The sequence below is a fragment of the Oikopleura dioica genome, chromosome 1, assembly GCF_907165135.1.
Source record: "Oikopleura dioica chromosome 1, OKI2018_I68_1.0, whole genome shotgun sequence".
NCBI classification, from domain to species: domain Eukaryota; kingdom Metazoa; phylum Chordata; class Appendicularia; order Copelata; family Oikopleuridae; genus Oikopleura; species Oikopleura dioica.
The window spans coordinates 6,709,855-6,737,672 of NC_137291.1; the positions used below are offsets into that span (position 1 = coordinate 6,709,855).

General features: G+C 40.0%; 6 protein-coding genes across 6 annotated transcripts; 1 reads left to right on the plus strand and 5 right to left on the minus strand.

Moving 5' to 3' along the window:
• Window positions 1-2,645: 2,645 nt before the first annotated feature.
• On the minus strand, window positions 2,646-3,417 carry LOC145711424 (L-rhamnose-binding lectin SML-like). The gene is made up of 2 exons (XM_081789116.1): window positions 3,156-3,417; window positions 2,646-2,919 (listed from the first exon to the last, which is right to left on the minus strand). Exons 1-2 carry the CDS (start codon window positions 3,363-3,365, stop codon window positions 2,782-2,784), a joined length of 348 nt encoding a protein of 115 aa, XP_081645242.1. The 5' UTR covers window positions 3,366-3,417; the 3' UTR covers window positions 2,646-2,781.
• Window positions 3,418-3,763: 346 nt separating this feature from the next.
• On the minus strand, window positions 3,764-5,439 carry LOC145711838 (uncharacterized). Its single transcript, XM_081789528.1, has 4 exons — window positions 5,181-5,439; window positions 4,734-4,791; window positions 4,531-4,689; window positions 3,764-4,005 (listed from the first exon to the last, which is right to left on the minus strand). The coding sequence occupies exons 1-4, from the start codon at window positions 5,400-5,402 to the stop codon at window positions 3,764-3,766; spliced, it is 681 nt and encodes a 226-aa protein (XP_081645654.1). The 5' UTR covers window positions 5,403-5,439.
• Window positions 5,440-6,872: 1,433 nt separating this feature from the next.
• LOC145711839 (uncharacterized) lies at window positions 6,873-9,282 on the minus strand. Its single transcript, XM_081789529.1, has 5 exons — window positions 9,255-9,282; window positions 9,156-9,204; window positions 8,747-9,007; window positions 8,444-8,690; window positions 6,873-7,130 (listed from the first exon to the last, which is right to left on the minus strand). The coding sequence occupies exons 1-5, from the start codon at window positions 9,274-9,276 to the stop codon at window positions 6,891-6,893; spliced, it is 819 nt and encodes a 272-aa protein (XP_081645655.1). The 5' UTR covers window positions 9,277-9,282; the 3' UTR covers window positions 6,873-6,890.
• A 10,479-nt stretch (window positions 9,283-19,761) lies between these two features.
• LOC145703499 (uncharacterized) lies at window positions 19,762-22,314 on the minus strand. Its single transcript, XM_081780865.1, has 9 exons — window positions 22,121-22,314; window positions 22,021-22,077; window positions 21,087-21,977; window positions 20,817-21,047; window positions 20,640-20,764; window positions 20,453-20,591; window positions 20,278-20,407; window positions 20,100-20,234; window positions 19,762-20,059 (listed from the first exon to the last, which is right to left on the minus strand). Exons 1-9 carry the CDS (start codon window positions 22,143-22,145, stop codon window positions 19,924-19,926), a joined length of 1,869 nt encoding a protein of 622 aa, XP_081636991.1. The 5' UTR covers window positions 22,146-22,314; the 3' UTR covers window positions 19,762-19,923.
• On the minus strand, window positions 22,308-23,510 carry LOC145711840 (electromotor neuron-associated protein 2-like). The gene is made up of 4 exons (XM_081789530.1): window positions 23,498-23,510; window positions 23,290-23,456; window positions 22,817-23,163; window positions 22,308-22,767 (listed from the first exon to the last, which is right to left on the minus strand). Exons 1-4 carry the CDS (start codon window positions 23,508-23,510, stop codon window positions 22,308-22,310), a joined length of 987 nt encoding a protein of 328 aa, XP_081645656.1.
• A 1,832-nt stretch (window positions 23,511-25,342) lies between these two features.
• LOC145710914 (sialate:O-sulfotransferase 2-like) lies at window positions 25,343-26,683 on the plus strand. Its single transcript, XM_081788628.1, has 4 exons — window positions 25,343-25,864; window positions 25,995-26,111; window positions 26,152-26,313; window positions 26,357-26,683. Exons 1-4 carry the CDS (start codon window positions 25,462-25,464, stop codon window positions 26,422-26,424), a joined length of 750 nt encoding a protein of 249 aa, XP_081644754.1. The 5' UTR covers window positions 25,343-25,461; the 3' UTR covers window positions 26,425-26,683.
• Window positions 26,684-27,818: the final 1,135 nt, after the last annotated feature.

Below are 27,818 nucleotides of genomic sequence, written 5' to 3' on the forward strand. Positions count from 1 at the left end.
AGAATTGCTTCAAATGTATAAACACCATATTTATCGTCGAAACGAAGATCATTTTTCATGGTTTGCCGGAGAAGCGTTGTGACAGAAATCGGCACGCAAAGCTGAGTACTTTTTTGGTCGAATACATTTTTAGTCAGATTTTGCATTTCTTGCTGGACACATTTTGTGACGTTGTGTTTGAGACTTGACATTTTACAGGATTTCGTCAAATTTGGATTGTCAAGGCAGAAAAGAGATGACGCGCCATTTAGGGAGACAACTTTAGTCACTTCGGTAAAAAAGTTCCGAGTCTGTTTACTGTTATTGTTTTTTAAATTTCAAATGGAGGCTGCGCCACTATTCTAAAATAAAATTTTAAACGGAACATAAAATATTCTTACTTTCATTAATTTATCTATCTCTTTTCGTTTTTTTTCATCAATCGGCTGGTAAAGAAGAGTCCACGACGTTTTCCAATCGCAAAATAGAAAGTAATAGATATTTGAAGCAAAATAACCATCTCCTTCCGCAATCTGACCATGATTCGAGAATCCTGGCGTTCCAGCAGCTTCATTATTTGTGAAAAAAAATCAAATCTGCCAAAGACTTACCAAGAGCTGGGCCATGTTTGTATTTAGATCCTTTTCTGGCGTACCCCATTTTGTGGAAGCCTTCTCCCAGTAGTGGCGTTCGTATCATGAGGAGCCCAAAGTCTATAAACTTCGGTATACCACCAACAAGAACAATGTTTTCTAATTTCTGATCTAAATGCTCAAGAGCACAATGATTCAACAAATAATTATCTCCATCCGAAATTTCGTTCGCAATGTTTCTTCTTTCTTCAAGGTCGAGTCTCCCCCTCCTGAGCAAACTCCTCAAATTTTCCTCTCCTTTTTCCATGATGGTAATCCATCCCAAACAGTCTTGTTTTTCTTCATCTTTTTCGTGAAACAATTCAATATTCACGTAATTTCGGATAATATTCTTGTGAAATGGCAAATAATCATTATCACTCCAAAGTGTTAAGATATTTGCAGGCTTAAAATCTTTTAAAATTATTTATAGAAGATATATTTATAAACCTACCTTTTGAAAGATTTATCTCGTAGAAAATTTCTTCAATTCCGAATCTTTCCGTAAATAGAAAAGGATCAAAAACCTGCACTCTTACAGCTGTCTTAAGACCACCGAAATCCTCAGCAAGGATAATTGCTTCTCCTCCTTTCGAAATCAACTTTTTCTTCAGATCATGAGCCAATTGCCAATGATCAGCGTCTTCTTTTATTTCCCATCTTCCAATTGTTTTTCCAAAAAGGGTCTCGTCATTTTCAAGAATTGTTCTTTGAAATGTGGTCAGCTTGAATTTCGACAGTTTTCCGTTATATTTGTTAAAAACAGTTGTAAAACCTTCTTTTTCAAATTTAACAAATTGCCACAAAAAAGCATTCCCATCAGTTTTAAAGATCTTTCTCTCTACCGATTCCAAAAGTCTGCATTTTTGAGTTCGCGATGTCGTTCTTTTCAATTTCGGAAGGAATGTCTTCAGCCAAATGTCAACTTTCTTTTTTTCTAGTTCAACAGGATGTTCAAGTATTTTTTGATGAGAAGAAAACGGGATTTCATCAAGCTTGATTCTTTTAGCCATTTTTGTTTGCTATTTTGTTCTCTTTAAAGATAGATTTTGATGAAAATGTAAAATTTGCTTTTTCTAAGCATCAAAGACTCTTCACATTTCTTTATTTTTTTGAGAAGGAAATTAAGACTGATCTGAGTCTGCAAAGCAAATAAATCGAAAAGCAAATGCGCTTTCATAAGATACATAAAAGGGGAATCTGGGTGAAGGGACAAATTCTTGTAGATAAATTTTGTTTCTTGTTGAAATATATTTCCTATCTTTCAGCATGCACTTTAGAATTGGTTTACAAATTTCTTACCAACTTCTTTCAAAATTAAGATAAAACAAATTAATTTCACATATGCCCGAGTTGCGAAAACGTGAACCGATCCTCCGTCAAGAAAACGGGGAAACGTAAAACTGAGTCCATCGATTAGCCGTCCGGCTTAATTACAAATGAAGGATCGTTACTGACCGAGGAACACGCGAAAAGCCCTCTAAGAAAGTTGACCAGGTTGGATTTATTTTTCTCGAAGGTAGTTCTTTTAAAATGCAGTGTTTGAAAGTTTCACAAACAAAAAAATGCTAAAATGGCGAAACAAGATATTCACGTCGTTTTTGAAACGAGGCACATGTTCGGAAAAGAAGAGTAATTGACAGTTCAAATGCTTATTACTGTAAGCTGCTCAGTTAATGAGTATATTCTGAACAAGAGTACGACGTTTGTGCAAGAGAGACCACGTTTTCTTCGTGCCAAACTTGAGATAGGTCATTTTTTTTCAATTTTTATGAATTTAAAATTTCTCAAAAACTTTTTAAAAAAATCAACAAAAATTTTTTTTAAATAATCTAATTTTTTTATTGAGCAGATTTCTTTTATAAATCATCTCCCTGAAAAAATTTACTCAAAGAGACTTGTAATACTTCTTAAGAAAATAAAGTATTTATGGACTTGCGACGCAACCTCAGAAATTGGCTCGGCAGGGTCTTAATTTCGATGGAATGTGGTCAATTAACATAACGTTGGGAGTAAGGCTCAAATTGGGAAGTAGATTCATGTTGCAAGGTGCCGCTGACATGAACCATTCACAGGTGAAACATTGCTTCCCAGACTAGTTTGATGTAATTCCACGGGTTAGGGATCATTCCGCGCATGTCTGACTTCTTGGTCCTACTTATAAGGAGCTTTATTGAATAGCGTTATATTTACAGTTGTAGCGAATCTCCGTATACTTCGAAATTCCCGGACAAAAAGCCGGAAAAGCAGGAGCAAATGAACATTCAGATTTCATCTCGCAATCTTCGCGGAGGAGTTTCGTAACGTCCTAAAATTGGAAAAATAAGAAAGCGGTAAGCAAGATATGGAATTTCGCGGTTTTCAAGTGAGATAATAAAAGTGGTTTGGGATAATTGGGGTTGAGGTTGTTAGATCTTATTTCTCCGCGCTAGAGTTAGTAAAACAAGCGTTGATTTAAAAGAAGCTTCTTTAGAAAAAGATACTCAGAATTTGTAAAGGCGTAGTTTTTCGATTGCCTTTGTTCAAATAAATCGTTGTTCTTACCAAAAAGCCCGTAGGACTGTAACTATCGCATGGAAGAAACCAAGCATCGTTTGCCTCACTTTTGCCTCTTGCGCAGGTGAGGCTATTATTACGGCCGTAATTGGCGAGCTCGATGTGAATCAGTTTTCCATCAGGACACTTGAGCCCGGCTTGGAAGGACGGGGCTGTTTGTTCATTTGCACCTCCAGCGCGGGCGAAATCGGCGCACATGGTCACGTGATAACCGAGCAAGGGTTCTATTGTTTGCGTTTGCCAGCGGTCCAATTTTGACGGGTAAATGTCATTGATTCAATTTGGGACGAAGAATAGAATAGACTATTCTGAATAGTACAAACGAGTTCCTGTGTTTTCTTGAGGATTGATGGGGGAAAGGGATGAACGCGCGCTGGGAATCAAACTATTTTTGGAGACTTTGAAATGGGTCTCAATTTTGATTTTTGAAATTTTGAAATTATTTTAGAGATTAGCGATTATACTTCTAATGCCCACTTTACTTTCAATTGAATTTGATCATCTAAAAAGAATTGCGCTTTTTTCACTTATTGCATCTTCAAAAGTCCCATCAACGCGGAAGTAAAACTGAGCTCGATTTGATATAATTAAAGTATTCAATTTCGACCCCTTTCTTTCGCCGTTTTCTGAGTTTTCTGAGTTTTCTGAGAACTTTTGATATCATTCAATTTCTTCTTGCGGAAGTCCTTTATTGCTACTTTGTAGTAGTTGCGCGAGCGTGTTGTTGTCGCGACTGGTTTGCTCGTAATCGCAGCTGCTGTTGTTGGCTTCGCGGTTGTTGTCACAGGGGCGAAGGAACTTATAGATACGCGAATTGGGCGCGACTTTGTGACTTTGTCTGAAACAAACAGTTTGAACTTCTTCAATCATCAATAAATTTAATGCTCATCAACTCATTGAAAGTATAATCCCTGCTCAATGATCAGTGATCATTATCTCGAATTTCATCGTCTCAGCACGAACCAATCAATTTCCATATTGATTTGAAATGCGCCTCCTGCGGAAATTTCAAATTGTGATTTTATTTTAAAATCGGAAAATTATCTTGCAGTTCCAAATATCTTTCAAAATATTTTTACTGACAAAATGAGAAATCCGAAAAAATACTACCTGCTTCAATAGGATTACCGCTTTTATGAATGAAAAATTGTTTAAAAAATGTCTAAAGATAAGGATTTAACAAAATGAAGACTGCACAAGAAAAATATGTTGTAAATGTACGTGTTAGTAAAAATTTTTGCGATGAAAAATGCTGTTCATAAATTAAGATTAAATAAATCTATCCTTTCGTAAATCAAGTGTATTTAATTTCAAAATTAAAAATTTCTTGCATGATACAGATCATTATGCATTTTCTTGTCACCTGAAATGTGTTCTACCGCAGGAAATCGCTCTTCTTCAACTTTTGCAGTTTCTTCCGTCGGGCATAATCTGGCGTCCGTTTGGGGAGTCTGGGCGTTCGTGAATTTGGTCAATCCAAAGATCTCTCGATAAGTCCCCTTCAGGATCAAAATCGTCAACCCTGAAGTAGTACTCTAAAGACGCAGGGTGAACCCCCGTTATTACCGTCCAGGCAGAGCTGCTCGTCTCCGGTCGAGAGCATTTGAAAAACTGCACCGGCGACCTAAAGGATTAATGAAAGACTTACGAACTCGGACAGAAATAAAAACGGGCTCGAGCTTTTAGATTAGCGCGAAGCTTGACCTCACTGACGATTACAATAATTGACCTGACGTGTAACAGAATTGCTGATCCAGTGATTCACAGATTTACAGGAGGTTGAAAGAAGCTCAATTATTGAACTTGAATCTACCCTTTATTTAAACCCTTTTATAGACCAAGGACCAAAAAATGGCAAAAAACAAGAAAAAAGTGCATTTCTGAAAGACCAATAAGCTTACTGTATATGGCCTACCGGCCAATCAAAAACTAGATCCATAAAATCACTTCCTTTTCTCGGGTTTTCCCCATAAAATGAGCATCTTAGAGTAAGGATGTTAAAAATTGCCTTACCCCTTCTTTTTCATTCCTCAAAATGCTGTTGACATAACTCTCAAGCCCCAGTCTATCGTCTCTTGCTGACTGTTCGCCACAGAATGCCTCTTTGTGAAATTCCAGCAGCTCCAGCTGGTCGCTTCTATCGGGCTTAGTGCTCAACACGCCGCCCTCGGAATGTGTCGAAATGAGCAAAATTATAATAAAAATATTGTTGCGAAATTCTTTAACAACTCTCATCTCCCTTTTCTCTTGCTACAACTTTTACTCGAGCAACAAGGCGAACAACTTTAGGGCCTGGCTTGGCCATTTCACACCCAAATAGTTCCGGTGAGCTCTTTTATGGCCTTTGATATCGGGAGTACGAGGGAAATATGAAACTAGAAAGAGGGTTCAATTTTGAGGTTTTAAAGGTGCCTTTGTCTTTTGATCATTCTGTGATCTTCCGCCAAAAGGGATGTTTTTCCCAGCACCACACTTTTGCCGTCAACAAGCAATCTTAGTCAGGGTCCTGAAAAGGGTTTAAAAAAACCGATGGTCTTTTTAAAGCCGCTTCGCGGCTTTTATCTTGAAAACGCCGCTACGCGGCTTTCTATATAACCATTTTCTAGGCCCTGACTAAAGTTTCTAATCAGTTTGCCGAGCCCAAAAGAGACTTTATAATAAATTGTCGCCAAAATTTGGTAAGGCTTGTTTTTTTAATTTTACAGTTAAAAATCTTGTTTCGCAACTAAATAATGCAGATTCCCTTAAAAATTCTGTTTATGTTTTGATTTTGGAGGCGTTTGGAAAGCCCTTGAGAATCGCCCTTCGCTAAATGCGTCTTCTAACTAACGCTTACACTTGGCAGGTCCCGGAAGACGATCAGCCATCGCGCAATGAGTAGTTGATCACCTCATTAGCTCCCTGGCTGCCCTAGAATTACTGATTCTGATTATGTAAATAAATCATTATCATGTGAGCGTTCATCTCGACACGACTCAAACTCCGGCATAAGCAATAATTTCGCCGTCCGAGCTTTTACAGTAATTAGTAAAAGAAGCTAATTTTAGGCCACAGCTATTTGACATGGATGTAAGCTTAGGTAAGAACTTGTCATTTTTGACAAAGTACAGCGGGCCCAGAGGTGGGAATATTTGATGAGAAGGCAATTTTGAAAAAGCACACCTCAAATGACGACTTTTAATTTGTCTGTTCATAAAGAACTTATTGAAAATTGAAACGATAAGTCATCTCATTACAGGAAACTTATTGAAAGTTCATATCGCGAACTGGGTCGATTTTCATGAAAGATTTTTCTTCCGAAGTTCCCATGATATGATTATTATTAAATCGTCTCAAAAGGGAAGTAAGAAATGTTATATAACACCTGTGATACCAAAATCTTAATTGAATGAAAGGATAAGGTAATAAAAGAAGCAACTTTGCTTCACTTGAAAGAAGGCGAAAAATTCTTTCGAAAATTCAATTCGGTAGGCGAGAATTATGGATTGAATAAAATTTTACCTTATAATTAATTAATTAACACACCTTCTGTGAATTCAAAAATGATATCTCACCAAGGTTTAACCATTTAGTGGCTGCTATCATTTTTTGACCACTCAACTTTCACGTTCCTGATAAGCTTTTTAATTTAACCAAAGTGCAACGCTATTATATTTTTATCTGCCGCCAGTGAGGTTCTAGCAATAAAGAAATTTCAAGAAATAGTTTAAAATAAAATAATTTTTATTCAGGAAGTTGGGAATTTCGAGAAAGAGAATTGAGATCCGCAAGCCAGGACGAAAAGGCATGAATGAGCTGCAGCGAATTACCATCGCGCAAATGCCCCTTGACTGCTTCGGAAATCTTCTTGTGGGAAAAGCCTCGAACTATTCGGAAGTAGCTCCAGAACCAGATCCAGGTCTGACAAAACGTATCCTGCGGAGACTGGAAATTTACTTTGACGGATTGAAAAATTGGGGCCTTCTGAAATTCTTGCTAAAGTTGATTATCTAAGCCAGGGTTTGAAATCTGACGAGCTCACGAGCACGTGAGCACGTGAGTGAGCTCGATGAGCATGCTCACGCGTGCTCATGCTCACAGAATTCTGCGCCCTTCGTGCTCACGCGTGCTCATGCTCACCAATTATAGAGCACAGTCGTGCTCACGCGAGCTCATGCTCATGGATCTCTGAAAGGACAAATTCTGTGCTCATGAGCAAGTGAGCACGTGCTCAAAGCTCACATTTTGACGTGCTTACAGTCGTTAACGACTCAAATTTGCAAGTTTTATAAGCGGTAACAAGTCAAATTTGAAGTTCCGCTAGTGGGATTTTTGGACCGTCTCAGCCCCGTTCCTTGATTTCTTAATTTAAGGGGCTTGACGGCCCTTCGGGCCGTCTCAGCCCCGTTCCTTGATTTCTTAATTTAAGGGCTTGACGGCCCTTCGGGCCGTCTCAGCCCCGTTCCTTGATTTCTTAATTTAAGGGGCTTGACGGCCCTTCGGGCCGGCTCAGCCCCCTTCCTTGATTTCTTAATTTAAGGGGCTTGACGGCCCTTCGGGCCGTCTCAGCCCCGTTCCTTGATTTCTTAATTTAAGGGGCTTGACGGCCCTTCGGGCCGTCTCAGCCCCGTTCCTTGATTTCTTAATTTAAGGGGCTTGACGGCCCTTCGGGCCGTCTCAGCCCCGTTCCTTGATTTCTTAATTTAAGGGGCTTGACGGCCCTTCGGGCCGTCTCAGCCCCGTTCCTTGATTTCTTAATTTAAGGGGCTTGACGGCCCTTCGGGCCGTCTCAGCCCCGTTCCTTGATTTCTAATTTAAGGGGCTTGATATTGGCTAGGAACTCCGAGGTGATCAATCTCAGTAATGTCCCCAACCCCACCCTCACCCATTATTGTTAAAACTCAAACTATCCGAGATTTTGTTTTTATTATGGTTTTTATTAAAATTTTTGAAAATACTCTAGGTACAATAGCAGCTTATGAGCACGAATGAGCATGCTCACGTGTGCTCATGCTCACGAAAATATGAGGATCCCGTGCTCACGCGTGCTCATGCTCACTGAAATTTGAGCAGCCCCGTGCTCACGCGTGCTCATGCTCACTGAAATTTGAGCAGCCCCGTGCTCACGCGTGCTCATGCTCACTGAGTTTTGAGCACCCACGTGCTCACGCGTGCTCGTGCTCACGCAAAATTTTCAGATTTCAAACCCTGATCTAAGCTGCCTGCCTCCGATTTATCTGGTGATCAATCATATTTAAGACCATAGATTGAAGGCCCTAGAATTCCCGCGATTTTGCAATCCACCCTATTGGCGAAACACTTTTGACATCGACTTCTTCTGAACTTTTCCAGATGGGCAATCTTTCCAGGCTTCTCTTGAACTTTGAATTGAGCCTTGTTCCTTCTGGATCAAAATATTCCATGATCAACTTTTTGCCAGATTTTCTCAGAAAAGCGCAAGTAATATGCCCCGGCGTTGAAATAAGGACAATTTGTTTTTCCTCCGGTCGCCGCTTGTATAGAGTGGTTTCTTTTAGGGTTCCGCTATCTTACGCTGTCTGTGTATTTTCTTAGTCAAACAGCTACAGTAAGACTCAAGCGTTTTAGAAGATCCCATTTCTTTCGCAAAAGTAACATTGAAATTGTCATCGAAGTTCAAGTCGGCGTCTGGAAAGTCTTCTAAATCTTCTCCTTCGTACCGTGGAAGGCGCAAAATTGAGCAGCGAACCTTTTTCGCGCGTATCATTTTGGCCATGACCCGGTTCATGTCGAATTGGAACTGTCGCCATTTCCTGTAGAAAGATAGGGATTTGCCAGAATGTGCGCGGAGCTTCGCCAGACGAGGGATGAAAGGACGGCTTTGAAGGGTGGTTGATAGAAGGGAGAATATGAAACTCAAGCAACTATCGATCTACTAGTCATACTGACAGTCTCTTCTACAAGTTGAGCATATAAAAGAGACGTCTTTTTTGGTTAGAAAATTAGAATAAAGAAATAACCACTTTCCTAATTGGAGTTTTCGCTTCTCCAAGATGCGAACTTCCGTCTAGTTCAAAGGCTTTAAAAATAGTTTTTAAGATGCTATCAAGATGCAAAAACCAAAATTACCAGGCAGCGAGGACCGCGCCATTTTTCCCAAAATTCCAAAACTGTCATGTTTTGAAAATAATGCTTGTGGTGTTTTTTAGTTCTAGAGATAGGTTCCCGTTTAATAACACCAGTTTTTAGTCGCCAGGATTAACATGACTAAAATTAATAATTACTGCCACTCAAGACGCGTAAAAATAATTAATTTGAAAAGTAAATGTCGCTTCAAGTAAAAGCGGGCAAATCTGCACTTGACTTTCGTAAAACTGCCATGTTAACGTCTTGCCCATCTGTCAAGCTCCTTATCAACCTCCCTTCTGTCAAACTCTAGCGTGCTGAAAAAACCCAAACATGAAGAAAAAAGACGACGTCCCCTTCCTTCCTTTGAAAACAAGTCGGTCCCATAGACGCTTTTTTACGAGCCGCAGTATTTATTTAGTTATCTTCCCTTGTTTTCTGATAAAGCAAAGCGCCTCCTTTTCCGCTCCAGAAGTTTTATCAGTCCCCTCGGTATCAATTTATTTACGGGAATGATCTGCATATCAGAAAGTTAGCCTGGATAGGTCTGAGCTCGGGAACCTGAGCAAAAAACCTGAGTCAGGCTCTGAAGCAGCTAAAATGAAAAGCCGCTACGCGGCTTTTTTAATGAAGCCGCGAAGCGGTTTCCAAGTATACCTATTTTAATCGATATTAACTTCTGGCGAAGCCGCCTCGCGGCTTCGTTCTTAAAAGAAGCAAGTCAGAAGCAAGAGGGTAAAATGACTACACATAGAACCACTTTTAATCAAAGCTAGAAAACTATCGCTGCGAAGAAAGGCACAAGACAAGGAAGTTTTAGAAGAAATTGATTTTATTCAGGATTGCGGTTGTGGCACTCCATCTTTCAGGCTGTATTTGATGATTCCGCCAGCGACCATTTTTTGGTCGCGGACGTGTTCTTCGTTGGTTTGTACCAAAGGGATCATTTTCTTCTCCGCTGGGAAAAGCGGAATGTCATCATCTTCGCGATCTCCCCGGAGGCGAGTGAGCTCTGCTTGGCTGGTTCTGAAAGTAAATCGTTGGTTTCAGTTCTGTATCACCAAAATTAACGGGAAATCTCTCTTTCTTACCTTATCTGTGTCCTTTTCGGACCTTAGAAATCCTAAGACTGGCTTTTTCTGCCTAAAATGCCCTGACAACAACAGTTTTTCTAGAGATTTTTTGCAAAATTAGCCGTTTTTCTTTCAAAAACACTCAGTTGAAAATTCTTGTTCTAGCGACATTTTTCAAAACAACACATCATTTTTAGGCTTTCAAGCGAAAATTGACTGTAAAAGGCATTCGCGGAGAACTAACTGACCTTTAATTTTACGGTTATAAGTTCAAATTGGTTTTTTATTGAAAATATCGACAGTTTTCCTTTTTTCTTACTACACCGTCACTGATTAAAATTTAAAAGAGAAAATTGGAAAACTGTTGACCTACTATGGTACTAAAAGGTATCAAAAATGAATGTATTAATTTAGTGCTTTCACATGAGGAGGCCAATACATTTGTATTGAACTTTTTCAATATTCTTCCCACTTGAAAGGGATTTCCAATATTCAAAGAACAGTATAAATATCTTAGAACTAGAAGTATCTTTCTTCCAATATCTACTGTAAAATATGCTATGGTTAAATTTAAAGAACAAGTTGTTTTCTCGATGGTTGAATAAAAACAAAGATGCTCAATCTAAGTTCAAATCAACCATTTACATAACCGGGCTTGTATGCAAAGCTGCAAATTATTGCCTCCTCGAATCGTCAAAAATTGACATCGTAAAAGCAAAAATCATGGTTTCAGAGAACACGCTTTAGAACCGCAGATTTTAGATTCTCGAGCAGTCTTCGTGGATCATCATTAGCGGGATTACTACGGGAAGGTGATTCTTTTAAGATAATCCAACTCACGAAACGCAAGGCTTACGACTTGACCGCTTCGTAACATGAAGATGTTCCGCAATGATCAAGTACTGTGGCTGCTGTATGTAACAAGAACGTCGAAGAAAAAGTTCAAAGCTCGCAGCAATCTGCTAATTTCGACCACTTAGCTGCTGCAAATTCCAAAATTTCGCAAATGACGAGCTTGCAAGAAGCAGCAAGTTTTTACAGAACTTCATTACTTTACTTCATTAAAAGAAAGCTGTAGAAAATCAGGTTTTGAAAAAGAACCGTGGGAAACTTGCCTCAGCAACCTGCGGAGAAAACCTGAGTCAGGGTCTGAAAGATCTCGAATGATAAGCCTCTCCGTGTCCTTTTTAAAAGACGAAGCCGCTTCGCGGCTTCAGATTTGAGAAAGCCGCTGCGCGGCTTTTCCTTTAAGATCTTCTTTCAGACCCTGACTCAGGCTTTCCACACAGGTTTTTCCTGAGTTCTGAGGGAACTCTTCGGGACGTCAAAAGTAATGCCCACTATCAGGAAAAAGAGGACCGCACGTTTGCCTAAGCATTTTTATAACATGCAGGATAACAGGAAGATCGATTGTAGGAATTCATGGAGAGCGCGGATTAAAATTCTTTCGTGCGATTTCCAGAAAACGTGCGCGTAAGATTACAAATTGCGACTCGAAGTCACATAACTTAAGTGAGTGAATGAAGTTAATGGAAGTACAGTTACTTACAGGGTGCACAGAATAAGAGAGCAAGGATGATGATCGAAAAGGATCGAGAGGCATTTGATTTAGATTCAGTATTTACTCGTCCCGGCCGGTTAAGTGTTGTCAAGTGACTTTTTGGGACATCTACACGAGGTCAATCGTTGATTTATTTAAAAGCAAACGAGACAACGACCGATTGAAGATCCGGAATAAAGAACCCTAGGTCAAAACGAAAGGAAGCAACTTGAAGCTACTTAGTTCAACCCAAGTTTCAAGTTCCAGGAAAGCAAGATTTGAAGGAGCAAAGTGCTCTGAATCTGGGCTCGGCAACCTGAGTAAAAGACCTGAGTCAGGCTAAAGCCAAATAGAAGAGCTAGAATGAAAAGCCGCGAAGCGGCTTTTTTAAATTCGAAGCCGCAAAGCGGCTTCGCAAATAAACAACAAATTTTCTTTAAATTCCACGCTTTGCGGCTTCGTTTTTAAAAAAGCCGCTACGCGGCTTTTCCTTTTCTTCCTTGGGAACCTATCTTACTTTAGCCTTACAATTGTTTTGTTGTTTTTGGTCTTACATAATTTGAGAAAAGAAAGGCTGGCTGGATTGTGGAAAAGAATCATGAGCAGTGTGGTTAAGCCATTAAAAGGTTTAAGAATGGATAATTCTTGGCGTGGACTGAAACCCAAGTGCAAAGCAGGTGGGGATTTTTCTTCTACGCCGGATTAAAACTCAGATCAGCTGCGGACAATTTTTTGAAGGGTTATACAATTTCGCTGACTCAGCTTTTCTAGTTTTTGCACATGGTGGCTGTCGATTTGAAGTTTTAAAGGTGACGTTAAAGCTGAAATTAATCTGATTCACAGTCAATACAGTAGCTCGTAGAAAAGTTAATATTTCAACATTTACATACAGAAAAAGAATTAGCTGTGAAGAATCCGTCAATTTTTAATTTATTGACTTCAATGTCAGGAAGAAGATAATTTGAAAGAAATGGTGGCATTAAAATTCATCTCTCATCGTTGCAGGAACGCGTGCGCCAGGCCAGAAGTGGCAATATTTTTTATTGAGAAAGTAGAAAAAGATAATTTTTTATTCTCAACCTTGCTTTTTTCATTTGCTTCGGTTCATTTCTGAGATTTTGGATAGAGGGGATAGAGCAAGATGAAGATTTTTTTGTTTTTGTTGGCTTTTTCAGAAAAGGTTTGTTTTGCGAAAATTTCATATTTCTAACACTGGGCCGCGAAATTCATGGGAACATAATTTTCCGGACAGATAAGCAACCAAGCACGTTCTATTCTTCCTCTAATCAGTGGCTTCTTCACCAGTTGGGCTTGTGATAGCTGTGTATAGAGTCTATACTATAGACAAATATTTTCAGGTACAAGGCCGTGGATTTTGGAGCAAATGCAAAGGTGCCTTGGACGAAATGAAAAGTGAGCAGAGTTACGACGACCATTTGGCTCTGCAAAACTCTCCTGCTCATCTTATGCTAGGAAAGGTCAAAACCCTATTAATGTCCGGATTTCCACCTATGTGAAAGTCCTCGACCTATCATTTCCGAGTCCTCCGACTCTCTCACACTAAGCCCGCCGCGTGAATATCAAATCATAACCCTAACCCTAACCCTAACCTACAGTTCTTGGGGTTTTTGTTTCGAACGATAACGGTATTGAATTCTGCGCAAAAAGTTAGCTTTGAGTTGAAAAATCGAGATTTGATTTTTGATAAATTCGAGTCTCGCAATATTAAATTTCTCTCTATCCATCAAAGAAATCAAAAAGATTACAAATTCGAAGTCCGCAAAAAAGTGCAGAATATTGTCAATCACGTTCAACACAGGAAAAATTAGATAAAGATGGTTTTGACTTGATTAAGACAACTGCATCAAACAGATATCGAGGATAACTGGAAGACGAGTAAAGTAAGTTCTCAATAATAACGAGTTCCTTTTTAGAAAAATATGATCTTGACCCTTATATGATACCCCTAACCCTTAATTTTAACCCAGGGGGCTACGTTCCCTCGGACCCCCCCCCCTAAAGACTACCACAGAGGGCTTCGCCCCCCGGACCCCCCCAGTAGGTAATTCCAGCCCTCTAACCCTAGTCCCTAACCGAGCAGTGTTTTCTATTGACAATCTTCCTAGCAGTCGATAGAACTTCAAGAGAGAATATACCTCATTTTAGTGGCGGAACCCTTAGCGGAAAATTTCACGAGTACCGAATAAAGACACGAGCATACCCAGAACGATACGACTATTGAGTTGTTGGCTCTCAATTCTTCTTCCTCTTCTGCTTCTTATTTTTATGTTTTCTCCCCTCAAATCTGTGCGAAAAAAATCTGCGTCCCCAAGAAATTAAAATTGTGTTAGCCGAAATTTGAAAAATGTGATTTGTATCTCCACAGTTGCGCGCCATAAGCAGCAGCTACTTTTTCAGTTGTATAGTTAGGCATCTGACCAAATTGCATCAACTCGAGCAGAGCTTCTTTTTTCGACGTGAGATATCAAGACGATGATTCTAGTGCCAATTTGGAAGGTAAAATTTAAAAAGGCAAAGAAGATTTCTTCACATTTTAGAAAAAAAAATTGAATTATTTTTTCAAAGACTTCCTCAAAAGAATGCTTATTTTAGTAGCGCGACTTTTTGTTTTCATTGAATTTTTCAAGGTCTTTGGAACCTTTTTTATGACTACCGTTGTTTTCCCTCACTTTGGATTTAGCCACTTTTTACCCAGTTTTTTGGCCGTAAATAAGACCTAATTATTTATTAAAAACTTGTCGTGGATAGTTCCCAAAGGCACGAAAAAACTGTCAAAAGATAAAGTAACGTGAATAAATTTATTCGATACTGGGATAACTGACACGTGAGGATGAAAAACTAGACAGGTCAGTCTCTCCCTGACAGGTCTTTCCAGCTGCTGAAAATTGGATCATGAGAATATTCAGTAATTTAGCAGGTTCCTCAGTACTAAGCGCCCAGGACTTGATTCTGGAGAATCCTTTTTTCAAATTTTATTTCAAATCGACCAGTTTAAAAAAGGAGAAAGTTACAAAACTCGCATATGATTATGTTGGAAATGAGCATTGTCCTCAAAAGCTGGAAATGATCGCTTTTTGTATTCGGCATATCCTGGATCCTCCTATAATATAATATAATATAATATAATATAATATAATATAATATAATATAATATAATATAATATAATATAATATAATATAATATAATATAATATAATATAATATAATATAATATAATATAATATAATATAATATAATATAATATAATATAATATAATATACAGACAAAACGGACAATTCCGGAACGGGCAATTCCGGAGATTTGAGGGAAATTGGAAAAATTTTGCAAGCGCACAATTCCGAAAAGTTAAGACAAAAATTTCAACTAAGAGGCCTATTCTCTATATATGGCCACCTTTTTCAAATAAAAAGGAAAAAAGAAATCAGAGAAGGGTAAAAAAAGCCTTGTGCAGCACTAAAAAAGCCCATTTTCTAGTTGCCACCCTTAAAAAAGGCACTCCTGCCGCAAAAAAAATTTCAAGTCGAGTTCGGACAATTCCGGAGATTTGGCGCTTTTTCCCGAAAAACTTCCGGAATTGTCCGTTTTGTCTGTAATTTTACCTGCTGTCCTTGAAAGTTATTGACCATATAATTTTGCAAAAATGACCGTCGATTCAGGTCCGAGATAAAAGCAAAAGCTTGGGCCCCCGAAAAAGCGAGTAAAAAGCCAACTTTGTAGTTCATAACTTAGTAGTTTCTTTGTTGTACAAATGACAAATTGTGATTCCCTACCCAGCTCAGTTCGCTTTTTAAACAGGAATAACTGCATGTTTAATCTAGCATGTGGTTCTTAAAACAATACTTTTTCCTCGCCAGATTATTCATTTATTCATATGAACATGTTTTAATGGTCAAGCCAGATAAGGGTCAAACCCAGTCATGAATTTGTGGTCAAATACGCACGTGCAGAAACACTATTCATTTTTCAAAGCAGCACAAGTACTAGTCATCGCCTCGTCTTTTCGAAGAGCTCTACTAGGGAAATTCTTTTCTGACTACTCAATAATTACTAATTATGGCCAGTTAATAGAGCACTCGAGTTTCACAGAGACAAATTTGAGGCTTCAATCGTTTGAATTGATAAAAAAGAGTTTCTTGGGAATAATCAGTAGACGCACGTAAAAGTGGTTTAATGAAATGACATGCATCTTTCAGCAGGTAAAGTCAGTTCGCCGCTTAGCCTGGCCGGAGTAGCGATTACGCACGGCAAAACGAGGCCCAAATGATCCCAAATGTTTACCCCAGACGTGGCGGGGGGATGGCAATTTTTGCTCCGCGCTTGGGCTGTTACTAATACTGCGAAATTGAAAAACTCATTCATCGACTTGGAGGAAAATGAGATTGAAGAATCCAGCTCACTTTCGACGAGAAAGCCATTTCAGATATTGAATTTTCGATCATCTTGAACTTCCAAAAACAACTTCAGGAGGAAAAATTCAGTGCTACGCAATTGGAATCGTAAACCGGTAGAATACACGGATCAAAAATGTTATCAGCTTACCCCCATTCGACCGCAATGAGTATGAGCGTCACAACACTTGTCAAATACTTCCAACAAAGTACTGTAATAAAAAATAACACCAAGAAGAAAATTCTTTAAAAGAACTTTCATCTGTTAGCGTTCATCATTCCAAGCTCGAAAATCGAAGAAGTATCTTAACCCCCTGCTGGCTCACTTAAGCATTTTACGAAGCCAGCAGATCGTGAGAAATTCTCTCGCTCTAAACTGGCGCTGCAGATGGGTATGAAAATATGGCAGCTCTCAATTTTGTTACGTATTTGATTAATTCACACGGCTGCTTAATTGACTGATACGGTTTCCTAGATACTGTCCAAAAAGAGACACTCTTACTAGTCTTAACTACAGATATAAAGACTGTCTTTGGATAACTCAACTGACGACTTGATTTTCAAGTTTTTGATAAAGAATCCTTGAAAAGCAATTTAAATCTGCTTGATAGAACACTCGAAAGAGAAGAGATTGCAAATATTATATTTTCAAAGCAGGATAAAGACACGTCGTGTTAGAAGACGAGAGGGTTGACGAGGAGGGAATCAAAAGATATGTACTGTGGCGAGTTGAGATTTGCTTCTGATGAAATTAAGTTCAAAATGGAGATTTGAGTTTGGTTTTTAAAGTTCGCCTTCGGTAAAGCCTGCCTGAGTTTTTCCGGTTTTCTTAGTTTGATTTGATTTTTCATGGACTTTGCTGAATGATATTTTTTATTTTTTATTGATAAATAAATTCAGCTTTCGGCTCATTCAAAGTCAACTCCAGCGTCTGGCCTTATTGAATTTTTATCCTAAATACACTTTCCTGGATAAAACCAGCTCTTTAAAAGCCAGATTCCACAGATAACTAAATGCGAATCTTAGTTTTTGCAAGTTTCATTTTGAAACTTACGGCTTTATTCACACAAGGTAATTTTTTGGACTTTTGGAGAGATGCTGATCATTTCGCGTACCAAATTCGACGCTCGATAAAACACTGGCGGGTGAAACACTCTTTCCGAAGATCTTATAGCTCTCTGAGGCGAGAGTTTATGAACTTCTACAATCCTGAAAAATGCGAAATGGCTCGTTTGGAACACAACTGGACCAAATCCGATTTTCCGCCGTTACCAGATCCAGAAAATATGAATCGAAAATTTGACATCAAATTGAGTTCCCTTGTCAATACATTCCACTTGAATTCGATGATTCTTGATTGGCTTGCATCGTTTGCATGCCATCTCTTCACTGCTCCTACCATGACGAAGGAAGAAAGATCAATACGGGACAAGCGGCATAATCTTTATAACAGTTTTAACGAAAAAGGTTATAATCGATTGGACGAGATGAAGTTTCATAGATTCAGAAAGCTCAACTATTACGAAGCGCAAGCATTGTGTTATCGTCATGACATGTGGCTTTTTCAACCTGAAGACTATAATCTGGAAACGTTCTTGAAAGCAGCAGCGAAGTCATGCAATATGAAAAGCTGTTGGATTGACAATTCGATTTTTGCTAACCAAAATGAATGCAATATCCTCATTGGCTCTAATGATGAAAATGGGCTCCCAAAAATAGTACCAAAGGACTGTAATGAAAAACATTACGTTCTTTGTGCAACTGGGCATTACTTGAAAACAACTTGAAAAAGAAACTTCTTTCGACTATTTCTTCATCGATATTACTCTTTCATAAATTCATATGCATCAATTATTCGACTTCAGTTCATTATTTTCGAAACTCAAAATTTTTCTACAGTAGAAGCTCGAAAACAAAGCAGCATGGTTACGTTACGTATTCTTCCAGGTGTTGAATTTCAACTCAACCTGTTTTTTTTCGAAATTCGAAGACGAGATTCTTACACGACCTCGAATGGCAATTAGTCAAATCTCGATGGCAATTTTTTTTCATAAATTCGCAGTTTCACATTTTCGTTACAAGCCATAAAACTTTAAATTGCCCATTTCCAACATTCAAAAAAGCATTCTTCGACGAGCTTAGTCAAATTTTTTACTCGCCAAGTTGGGTGTCAAAAAAAAAGCAAGAATTGGCGCATTGGTGAACCGAGAAGACGTTAATTGGGTCGCAACTGAGCTGTCTGCAGATCGATAGTCTGAAATATTACGCGTCAAAAATTCTTGCATGAAGGAAAAGAATGATTCTTTGAAAGAAAAAAAAACGGTTTCGGGTCGTTGAATCAGAATTTGCTCATGGTATTCAAAATTCTCTTTTGAGCAGGTGCTTGATCATGCTCCCGTGAATGTTCGTGAGGTTAACGTTCCCGCAACATATGACGTATCCAAGAAGAGAAGCCGATTCGATCGAACTTGACCTCATAATTACCGCCGAAAACCGACTCTTACGTGCATCAACAAACAAGCAACTTATACAGCCGGCGAAAATATGCGAAATTTCATTTCCAAGCTTCTCCGAAGATTTTTTAATCAATCGACTGGCGATGAGAACACGTGACTCAAAATTTCATTTTCCACTTTTTAGATCGATCAAAGTACCGAGGTACATTTCGAAGGTGCGATTAAATATTCAGCCAATATTTCAAAGTTATCTTGGGGAGGAATTCGAGCCCGCACGTTGTCAAAAAACGCTAGAATTTCCAAACGATTAGTTTTGCCAAGCTCATTTTCAAAAAAGAAAAGCAGGTGGATTTTCGAAGATCCTCGTAATCTACCTGGCATATCTCTGTAATGATCGCTCTTTCGCAATCCATTACCGGGTGAAACTTTAGCCTAACTGACGTATAACTGTGTCGATTCTTGAACTTCAAGAAACTTTGACACCTTTTTCTAGGGATGATGCATCCAAAAATTGATGAGAAGATAAGATACAGTAGTACCTTTCTTGCCTGAACTTCTCAGCGCTCGTGACATAAATGTATATGAAAATTATCTCGTCATTTTGCTTTTCTGTGAGGAGCAATACTATGCACTTATTTTTAGAAATAGCAACAAAATTAACGCAAATTTTGACGGTTCAAGTAAACTTCTTCTAACTTGTTTTTGCTTACGATTTTGAAGAGAGATCAACTTGCAAAAATTAGCCGAGTCATTCAGTTTTGTTAGAAAGTCACCCGTCTCTTCGAGTAACTCATCAAACGATTGTATCACTTTAATGGGCTTATAGATTTTCATGAAATCGGAGGAGCAAGAACCGGACTTGGCTCTCTCGACCCATCGCTAGAATTCACGTTTAGATCGAATTAACTCCCGCTTCTTTGAAGCGTGCTTTATTTTCACATCCCAATTTGCTCGCCACAATTCGATTGCCAAAGCGTCTTTGAAGTGAACATCTTTCACCCGTGGCAAAGCGTTTTTATGACTTTTGTATATTTATTATTTAGAGAATAGCAGATAAAAAATTCTTCATCTTTAGTGATGATCACCAGGATTCGCCGGAGTCGGGCAAGAAAGATCGATTTTACAAGCCTTCGAAGAGGGTCAATTCCGAGTTTTTGAGTTTCAAATCGTAATATATAATGGCAGGTTATATATTACAAACTCGTTAGTACGAAGTTTCTATGCTCGTTGTCGACCCTTAACTTCACGGCTTGACCGTCGACAAGAACTTGCCCAGATGTGACCACGATCGTGTTGTTTTCCTGCAAAACGTCCGCGTACTCCATCGACCTGAAACAGTAAATCACCGAATCCCTCCTTCAGCTCTTACCAGAGATCAGCATCAGATTCGTCTCCCAAGCTGACAATGGTCGTCTCAGTATCTGTCGTAGCCCATTTTCGGATTCCAAAAAGAACTCGCGCGAAAATTTCGCGATTTGCTACTTCTGAGCTCAGAACATACGTCCTTAAATTCCCCCATCAACTTTAAAACACAAAGATTCTCTTACTTCGCCCGGACAAGATTGCTAAAGTCTGCTAATCGCTCAGGAGTCGTATCAGGAACATAAGTCAAATCCACATAAATTGGTCGATCAAAGGCTCTAGCTCTCCCTCGCCCTCGTTTTGAATCGTTATTGTCTTTTTAGAATTGTTAATTTTTCGTTGAATGAAGAGTTTTCTTACTATTAGTATTTCCGATCGGTATTTCATTCAAAATCCGGTCAGGAACTGGCGGCGGCTGAGGCACTGCCGGCTCCTCTGAAACTGAGCTATTTGGCGAAATCGAATGGCCAGAAACTCGACGATGCTTTTCGTTCAATCCCTGAAGAAGGAAAAGTGATTAGTCAGTAATTTCAGAGGAAGAACTAACCGCAAATACATCGTCGACATCTTTCCACATCTCGAATCCTTCTTTCTGGGTCACATGATTTATATCTGCACCTGATGACGCCGCAAGGCCATCACCCGAGTCCCGATTGTCAGATTTTTCCAGACCTTTAATTTAAAGTATCGAATTAAGCGCGCGTAATTCGATCTTTCGACTTACCATGCATTCCATCAGCCGGTGATCGGACCTCGTCACTCCAGCCCTCTGTCAAATTGGCTTTGCTGCCCAGAGATTCTGTGCGTGGCTTGTCTTTTCTGTCAGCAGAAGAAGTGGAGGCGCGATTTGAATCGAAAAAAGATGAGAAAGAGGTAGGAGTGGCTTCTGAGGACTTTCGAATGACGGTGGCGGCGCCTTCGGAGAAAAAGTCGTAGTCGTTTGATTCCACACTCACTTTTGAACTGTTAAAATTGGGGGAAATTGTAAGCTAACCTGTAGAAGTCAGCAGAAGCGACCCTCGCTGTCGCTTTTGCTCGGCCTCTTTTGCAGCGAAATTCCATTCTGGCTCAGGCATCTTCTCCTCTATGTCTTCAGTTTCTTGATTTTCCAAAGTAGAGAAGCACTTTGAAAGCAGATTTGTGATCGCTTGAACTTTCTCATCTGATTTCTGCTGATCCGAGTTGTTTGGTTGTTCAATATCGATGAGTTTTCCTTCTGGTGTCTTTGCCGGCTCGTTGAGCTCTGGAGATGTTTTGGAAAACTCGAAGTCGTCGGTTTCCAAGCTTTCATTGTCGACGCTTTCTTCTTCTTCGAGAATCGTTGTTGTGACATTTTCCGTCTTCTTTCCAATTCCTTCTTGCACAAGTCGCGCCATGAAGTCTTGGTCAGAGAGATTTCCAAAGTCAGCTTCTTGATCAGGCGAGTCGAAAACAGGTGGGTTGTCGTCTTTATCTAAGTTGAGATTCGCAAGATCTTCGTGAGATGATCCTGGGTTTTCCTCACCAAGGGCTCTGTGAATTGAAACTGGCTCCATAAACGCCGGTTCATTTTTCTTCTTGACTTCAACGAGCTCAGGTACGAACTCGTCTGTTATTTCTTTTATGTCTTCCACTGTGGCTGAGCTCTTCATGGCCTTGATTTCCGAAGGAATTGTAGCGACGACGACTGGTTCTTCTGAATCAGGAGTCATTTCGAGCTTTGGCGCTGTCATGATTATTGCTTGCTCATGTTCTGTTTCGCCCGCTCTTTCTGGCTCAGAATCGGGCTCGGTTATGTCGTGCGTTTTTGCTGCAGGCTCGTGGCTGTTGTCGGAGAAAATTATTTCTTGTGTCTTGGGAGTCTCTTCTGTCAATGCAATTTGCTTCGGCTCGCTCACAATTACCTCTTTAGAAAATATATTAAATAATAAAACGACGTCTGATTGAACCTGATGGGTTGGACTTGAGTTCTTCAGCTTCACGGTCATTTTCCACTGTATTGACGTCTTTAAGTATTCATTAAAACTTTGTCCACGAGGATGAACTTACCATTTTTCTGGGGTGGAACTTGCATGTCAATTTTTGACGCTTTGAGAGGAATCGAGCTTGGCCGTTTTCTGGCCTTTGTTTCTGGGTCTTTTTTGGACTTCTTTGACGCGGTTGACGTAGCTGTCTTCTTAGGTGTCCGCTTCAGAGCTTTAGTACTGTAGTCTACTGGCGGAGATTTCTTCGAAGCTTAGTTTGGTTTACAGATATGCTTAGATAAAGGATTATTTGTCAAAAGAATCTTAAGACCAAAGACTGAGGCGGCTGTAGGAGCATCGATTGTTCTTCTTTTTGGGGGATCAGGTTTTTGCGGCTTGTTCAGTTTTTCGTTGTCTTTTGGGCTGATTTCGATCTGGACCACAACTGGTTTCGACTTTTTCGGACGAGTGAGCGAGCTTGACCGATTTGAAAAGCTCTTGGGCTGGCTAGTGTCTACTTTGCTTCTGATATTTCGATAAGAAGAGAGACTTCTTGATTTTTCTTCCTGGCGAGCTTTTGAAGCGTTCATAGAAGTTGAGAATGGACGAGCAAGACAGGTGATAAGCGAGCGATCTTTGATCCTCTCTCTCAATTTTTCGATTCCAGAGGCGAGTTGGGCCGTTTCAGTTGCTCCTGGAAACATGAGCCGAACTTCTGGCTTATCCGGTTGTCTGAAATCAAGGATGAGTACCGAAGTGGTTACCGTAATTTTCGACTTACCGGAAAATGAGAAGAATGCTGGAAGATGCATGGCTCAAGTCGATTTCTTCTCCTTTCGGCCACTTTTTTCGGAAATCATTCAACTGGTGCTCGTAAGGTCCGATTATGTACATTTCCAGCGATCCGTGGCCAAACTCGCTGAAGAGTGTCAACGGATCGTTGTTTTTGCCAGCGATGATTGGGTTTCTTGAGTAGCCGAGTTTCGAGATTCCGTGTTTTATGAAATGAAGACTTTCTGCTTCTTCGGGGATTTTCTCCCCCTTGACTCCGTTTGGAGCGCCAGGGTAGTTGATGAAAATATTTCCGATGTCGGGAGAGCCGCGAATCAAATTCGCGCTTGGGAATTCCTTGAGTAAGAGGTTAATAAAAGGGATGAAAGAAAACTTTTATGCAAAGTGGAGTTTTTGAATGAAAAGAACACGAAACGAAAGATGAGATGAAATGTAAGATTGAACTTCAATCAAGCTAAAAACCTCTTCCTTTTCCTCAAGTTTGCGTTGAATGAGAGATCTGATCCCGGGGATCGTGGTTTTTGAGACGTGGCTCAAGAGGATTGCATCCAACCGCGGAACGTGCGTCACATATTTCCAAAAGACGCTTTCAGCTGATTCTCCTCCATTCACCAGAAATCTTTTATCGGCTCAAGAACTGCTGCTTATTTATAATTCAGAGTAATTTTACTCTTTTTGGACATTTTTGTTTCCTAATTTTCTTGAAAAGCGGGCAAAAATGGACCAAAAAGAGGAAAAATATCTGCTTTAATTCCCTCAAAATACAGCTTTGACAGTTGCTTATTACTTGTTGAGCCATTTCCTGTATCCATTCGCAGAAAACAGGGCACAGTTTCCACCACAAAACGAGTAAATACAGGGTGGTTGTCTGAGAGACACCCATTGAGATCCTTCTTCTGCACTTGGCAGTAATTCTATTTTAACAGGTCTTCAAAATTCAAATTATCTCCCTCTTGGGAATCGAAGACAAAAATAAATTGAATCCAGGGTACGTTAATTAAAAGTGTGAAGACCTGCTCATGGCGAAAATGCCTCTCTGCATATTGATAATATTCCCAATGCTCGATTTTGTCTCGATTCTCTTCGGTTTTTCTTTCGATATATCTTTTTTTTGAAAAAGTAGTGCTGTCCGCAAAAGAGGGAGGAAAAAGACAAAATCGCTGAAAATGAGTAAAAAGGAGCAGATCCGAGAAATCGATCAACCTTTGGCTCATTCATTAATAAACGGAGAAATCGATATCCGCGCCGCCTGCTTTGCTGATAAATACCCCGGTTACACACCTGGATCAAAAACGGACGCGAGTTTGTGGTGATATAAATTTTATTTCAATAATTATTGGCAATAATCATCAAAAGGAAAAATCGTCAGTGTGAGTTTGTCCTAAGCGGCAGTTCGGTAAAGTCGCGAAAATTTTTAGTCAAAGAGCTTGAAGATCTTGTCGTCAGTGAATTCAGCTCGGCATGTTGGGCAGTTCTTCTGAGGAAGAGAAGAGAGGCAGTTGAGGCAGGCTTTGTGACCGCATGGAATAACAGCTGCTTGAGGGTGCTCTTCGTCGTAAGTTTCGAAGCAAACTTTGCATCTCAACTTTTCGTTTACTTCTTTCTCTTCGGGAACCAGCTTTACTTCATCAGTGGTATCTAAAACTTATGTAATTTAGCAGAAATCAAGACAGTTTTCACCTAAATCAGGATTATCGTCCTTCATCGTCTCTTTAGTCAGGAACAAGGATCGCTTTTGAACTTTTCTTCGAAAGACTTTAACGCACTCCAATTCTTGATCGGCATCGACGGCGTCATTTTCCGCCATCTCAAGTTGTTTTTTCAAATCTTCTACTTTCTTATGAGCACGCTCCCGTTTATTTTTTTGAGCTTTTTCTTCTTCGAGCAATTCCTCATAAATTTGATTAACAGCAGCAAGAATATCGTATTTGACTAAGAAAATATTTATTAATCTACAAAAACTAGTTGCTCACATTTGGAGTCGATCCAGGAAGCGGCATCTTCACAACATGATCCAATAAAGAAATCTCTCCAGGAAAGTTGATTCGCCCCACATTTTTTGTAACATCTGAATTTGGCGTTTGTCTCTTCGAACACAGCAATTTTCTTTCCTGGGGGATGCTTCAAAAAGCAAATCTTACAATATCGCTCTCCATTGATTTCCGTCGTTGACCTTCGCAATCTTGAATTTTAAGTTTATCATAAGTATATGTATTTGTACAAACTGTTGACATTCAGCACATTTTCCAAATGATCCATGAGATGTCACAAAACCATCGTCAAGACTAACATTATTGCATAATTTATGGCCCACTAACTGTTTGGCTTTATTTGCCATGTCTCTCTCAATGAAAAAATGTTCACTAAGTGAGTTTCGCTGAGAAACGTTAGATTTATATCTCAATTTTATCTTTCATGATCGTCCAATAAGAGCAAACTCAGACACAGAACTGTAGTCGGTCTTACTGTTCTACAACAATTTGTTACTCAGAAAAATCTTCTTTTTTCCCAGGAAAGCAAATTATAGAGATTAGACAAGCAAAAATTTAATCTTGAAAGTAACCGCGATGTTTATGTCAGTGCTCCTTCGCCTGATAGAAAGTGAAGTTGAATGAAGTGTCTGAGAACATAAAAATGAAATCGAGTATTTTCTTTTCTGTTGCTTGTTTTAGCGTAGAGGCAAATGTCAGGTGTGGAGACATACGTTTCGGAGATCCCGGTCAATTCGGTCCAGTGAGTTTGACAAGTTACCCTGGCTCTGGAAACACTTGGGTGAGATATCTTATCGAAGAGTTTACTGGCTACTACACAGGGAGTGTCTACCACGATGGAAAGCTTTTCAAGGGAGGATTCAAAGGAGAAATAGAGGACTGGAGCGAAGGAAGAGTCGTCATCACGAAATCCCATACTTATCGACCGAAAGAAAATGCTCTGGCTGATGCAATTATGCTCATAAGAAATCCTTATGATTGCTTTTTGTCTGAATTCAACAGAGTTATAAGCGGCGCCGATCACACTGGAAAAGCAGAGACAAAAGGTACTTATTATAACCATAACAGTTATATTTTCATAATATTTTTGGTCTTTCCTTGTGTCATAATGAGATGATAACTATCCTTTATCACAATTAGCGACACAATGCATGCTACATAAATAGCCTTTTTTAGATTTCATGTCAGAAAGATGGGTTAAAAACGAATTTGAAAAGTACGCAGGACGCTGGTATCGACTGTACGCAAATTTGATCAACAGTGGATATGACACTCTTCCTATCATTTACGAAGGTTATTTTCCAGCACCAACCATTATTTATAAAATTTAAAGATATGAAAGCAGACCCCCAGAAAGAGATGGAAAAGGTCGTCAATTTTCTGGATGTCCGGACTGACTATGAGTCCAAATACGAGTGTCTTTTCGGAGAAAACTCCCAAAGATTCAAAAGATCAAGCGGTAGAGACGTTGATCCATATCTTTTTGTCAACGAAGGTACGGTTTTGTCTTCAACTGTTTTCTTGAAAATTTTTCAAAGAACACCTCAAGCCAGTAAACGAAGCGATCAATAATCTCTCTGCTCTGCTAAAGAAAACCCATGGGTAGGGTGGCCACATAAAAATAAGACCCCAGAGAAACCCCCCAAAACCCCCACTAGAATGTTGCACGTGATCAGTAGAATCACGTAGAGAAGAAATAAAACGAGAATTAAGGGAGTTTCTTTGAAAAAATTGAGATCAAAGGACTCGAAAACAGCCAAAATAGCCAAAAATCACAAAAATCACCAGCGGAGTCACGTGATCTTGAATTTTTTTGGTTTCTTTCCAGATTTCGAAAGATCAGGGCAAAACTCATCAACAGTAAGTGCAGCTCCGACCATGATCAACCATGGTCGGAAAAAAATTGATTTAACATATTTTTTTAACTAACCCTAACCCTAACCCTAACCCTAACCCTAACCCTAACCCTAACCCTAACCCTTCGGGCCGTCTCAGCCCCGTTCCGTGATTTTTAAATTTAAGGGGCTTGACGGCCCTTCGGGCCGTCTCAGCCCCGTTCCGTGATTTTTAAATTTAAGGGGCTTGACGGCCCTTCGGGCCGTCTCAGCCCCGTTCCGTGATTTTTAAATTTAAGGGGCTTGACGGCCCTTCGGGCCGTCTCAGCCCCGTTCCGTGATTTTTAAATTTAAGGGGCTTGACGGCCCTTCGGGCCGTCTCAGCCCCGTTCCGTGATTTTTAAATTTAAGGGGCTTGACGGCCCTTCGGGCCGTCTCAGCCCCGTTCCGTGATTTTTAAATTTAAGGGGCTTGACGGCCCTTCGGGCCGTCTCAGCCCCGTTCCGTGATTTTTAAATTTAAGGGGCTTGACGGCCCTTCGGGCCGTCTCAGCCCCGTTCCGTGATTTTTAAATTTAAGGGCTTGACGGCCCTTCGGGCCGTCTCAGCCCCGTTCCGTGATTTTTAAATTTAAGGGCTTGACGGCCCTTCGGGCCGTCTCAGCCCCGTTCCGTGATTTTTAAATTTAAGGGCTTGACGGCCCTTCGGGCCGTCTCAGCCCCGTTCCGTGATTTTTAAATTTAAGGGCTTGACGGCCCTTCGGGCCGTCTCAGCCCCGTTCCGTGATTTTTAAATTTAAGGGCTTGACGGCCCTTCGGGCCGTCTCAGCCCCGTTCCGTGATTTTTAAATTTAAGGGGCTTGACGGCCCTTCGGGCCGTCTCAGCCCCGTTCCGTGATTTTTAAATTTAAGGGGCTTGACGGCCCTTCGGGCCGTCTCAGCCCCGTTCCGTGATTTTTAAATTTAAGGGGCTTGACGGCCCTTCGGGCCGTCTCAGCCCCGTTCCGTGATTTTTAAATTTAAGGGGCTTGACGGCCCTTCGGGCCGTCTCAGCCCCGTTCCGTGATTTTTAAATTTAAGGGGCTTGACGGCCCTTCGGGCCGTCTCAGCCCCGTTCCGTGATTTTTAAATTTAAGGGCTTGACGGCCCTTCGGGCCGTCTCAGCCC